General features: G+C 39.2%; 1 protein-coding gene across 1 annotated transcript in view; it reads right to left on the bottom strand.

Moving 5' to 3' along the window:
• Positions 1 to 1,959, bottom strand: part of LRRK2 (leucine rich repeat kinase 2) — a 155,486-nt gene that overhangs the window by 135,964 nt on the left and 17,563 nt on the right. Inside the window, exon 6 of the mRNA XM_023738875.1 lies at positions 725 to 859. Coding sequence (XP_023594643.1) covers positions 725 to 859 — 135 coding nt within the window. The remainder of the gene's footprint in view (positions 1 to 724; positions 860 to 1,959) is intronic.

Below are 1,959 nucleotides of genomic sequence, written 5' to 3' on the forward strand. Positions count from 1 at the left end.
ACATTACTAAAATGCTAAACGAATATTACAATAAAGTGTAAACTCCTGCATGTGGCTTTTGAGGACCTTCATGATCTGGTTCTTTCTCTAGCCTTATCCAATGCCTCTTCCCAAGCCCTTCCCAGACTCCATCATTGAAACAGAAGCAGGCATTTGGGAATGTACACATACATATCCATACATGCATGTACCGTACACACGTAAACACAGTTTACTGAGCTACTTTTATCTTCTTAAACACATTATGCTCTCTGTTGCTCCAGGCTGTTTGCTCTTAGACTGCCCAGAACACTTTGCCTGCCCTCCCACCTCATTTCACACTCCCTCCACCCACAGTTCTCTTCACAGTCCAAGTGTCTGCAAAAAGACCTTGCCTCACTCTTTATCTGTTCTCATAATCCTACATACTTCTACCATCAACCTTTACAAGACTGCTTTATATAATACATTGTAATCATCTATGTGCTTATTTTATCCCCCACTGTAGTATAAGCTCTGAAAAGGCAAGGGACATGTAGATTTCCCACTACTATTTCCTCGGCCCCAAACACAGAGCCAGCTGCAGTAGAATGTCAATTAATATAAATTAATTAAATGCATAAATAAATGAATGAGGTTAGCATTCACAAGTTTCTAAATAAGAAAAATATTTTCAAAACACACTCAGAAAAGAGATATATTGTAGTTTTTCAGATACAAGAAATCATATATATAGGCCACTTACAAGGAATTGCTAGGGAATGTAGACAGTGAAGTACATGAAGCACAATTTCTTCTTCATCTTTAAAATTTTTTAATGCAGTCAACAATATCATATAATCTTTGTTCTCAATAAATTCAGTTAGTTGCTCCTCTGAAACTAAAAATGAAAGACAAAGTACTGATTAAGCTTAAAAGTGACATGAAATTTTAATTATTCACAAATATAATACTTATGATAGTTGTATGGGACATGGAAACTATAATATAAATGAATAAAAATATACTGTAGTAAAAGTCCTTCCTAAGAATTTCATAATGTCAGCAAAAAAAATCTATTAGGATTAAAATAATTTTGTTGGATGCTGCCGAGTTGATTCCTACTCATAGCTACCCCATGTGACAGAGTAGAACTACCATGTAAGTCTTCCTGGCTGTAATCTTTATGGAAGCAGATCACCAGGTCTTTCTCCCACAAAGCCACTGCATGGTTTGAACTGCCAAATTTTTGGTTAGTAGCCGAGCACTTAACCATGAGTCATCAGGGCTCCTTTGACATATATTTCTGTTGTTGTGTGCCATGGAGTGGATTCTGACTCCTAGTGACCCTATAGGACAGGACAGACCTGTTCCATACGGTTTCTTAGGCTATAACCTTTAAGGGAGCAGATCACCAGGTCTTTACTCCCAAGGAGCGGATAGTGGGTTTAAACTGCCGAGTTTTCAGTTAGCAGCTATTATGGATTGAATTGTCTCAACTTAGCTAGGCCATGATTCCTAGTATTGTGTGGTTGTCCACCATTTTGTGACCTGATGTGATTAACCTATGTGTTGTAAATCCTAACCTCTATGATGTTAATGAGGCAGGATTAGAAGCAATTATGTTAATGAGGCAGGACTCAATTCACAAGATTAGGTTGTATCTTGAGTCAATCTCTTTTGAGATATAAAAGAGAGAATGGAGCAGAGAGGAGTGAGACTTCATGCCACCAAGAAACAGGCACCGGGAGCAGAACACATCCTTTGGAGCCAGGGTCCCTGTGCTGAGAAGATCCTAGTCCAGGGGAAGATTGATGACAAGGACCTTCCCCCAGAGCCATCAGAGAGAAAAAGCCTTGCCCTGGAGCTGGTGCCCTGAATTTGGACTTTGGAGCCATCCACTTGAGGTATTTCTGTTATAGCAGCACTACACAACTCAGACAGCAGCCAAGCACTTAACTATTGCACCACCAGCACTCCTTTTGATCTATATTACTCGTT

Source organism: Trichechus manatus, unplaced genomic scaffold (assembly GCF_000243295.1).
Source record: "Trichechus manatus latirostris isolate Lorelei unplaced genomic scaffold, TriManLat1.0 scaffold00123, whole genome shotgun sequence".
Lineage (NCBI taxonomy): Eukaryota > Metazoa > Chordata > Mammalia > Sirenia > Trichechidae > Trichechus > Trichechus manatus.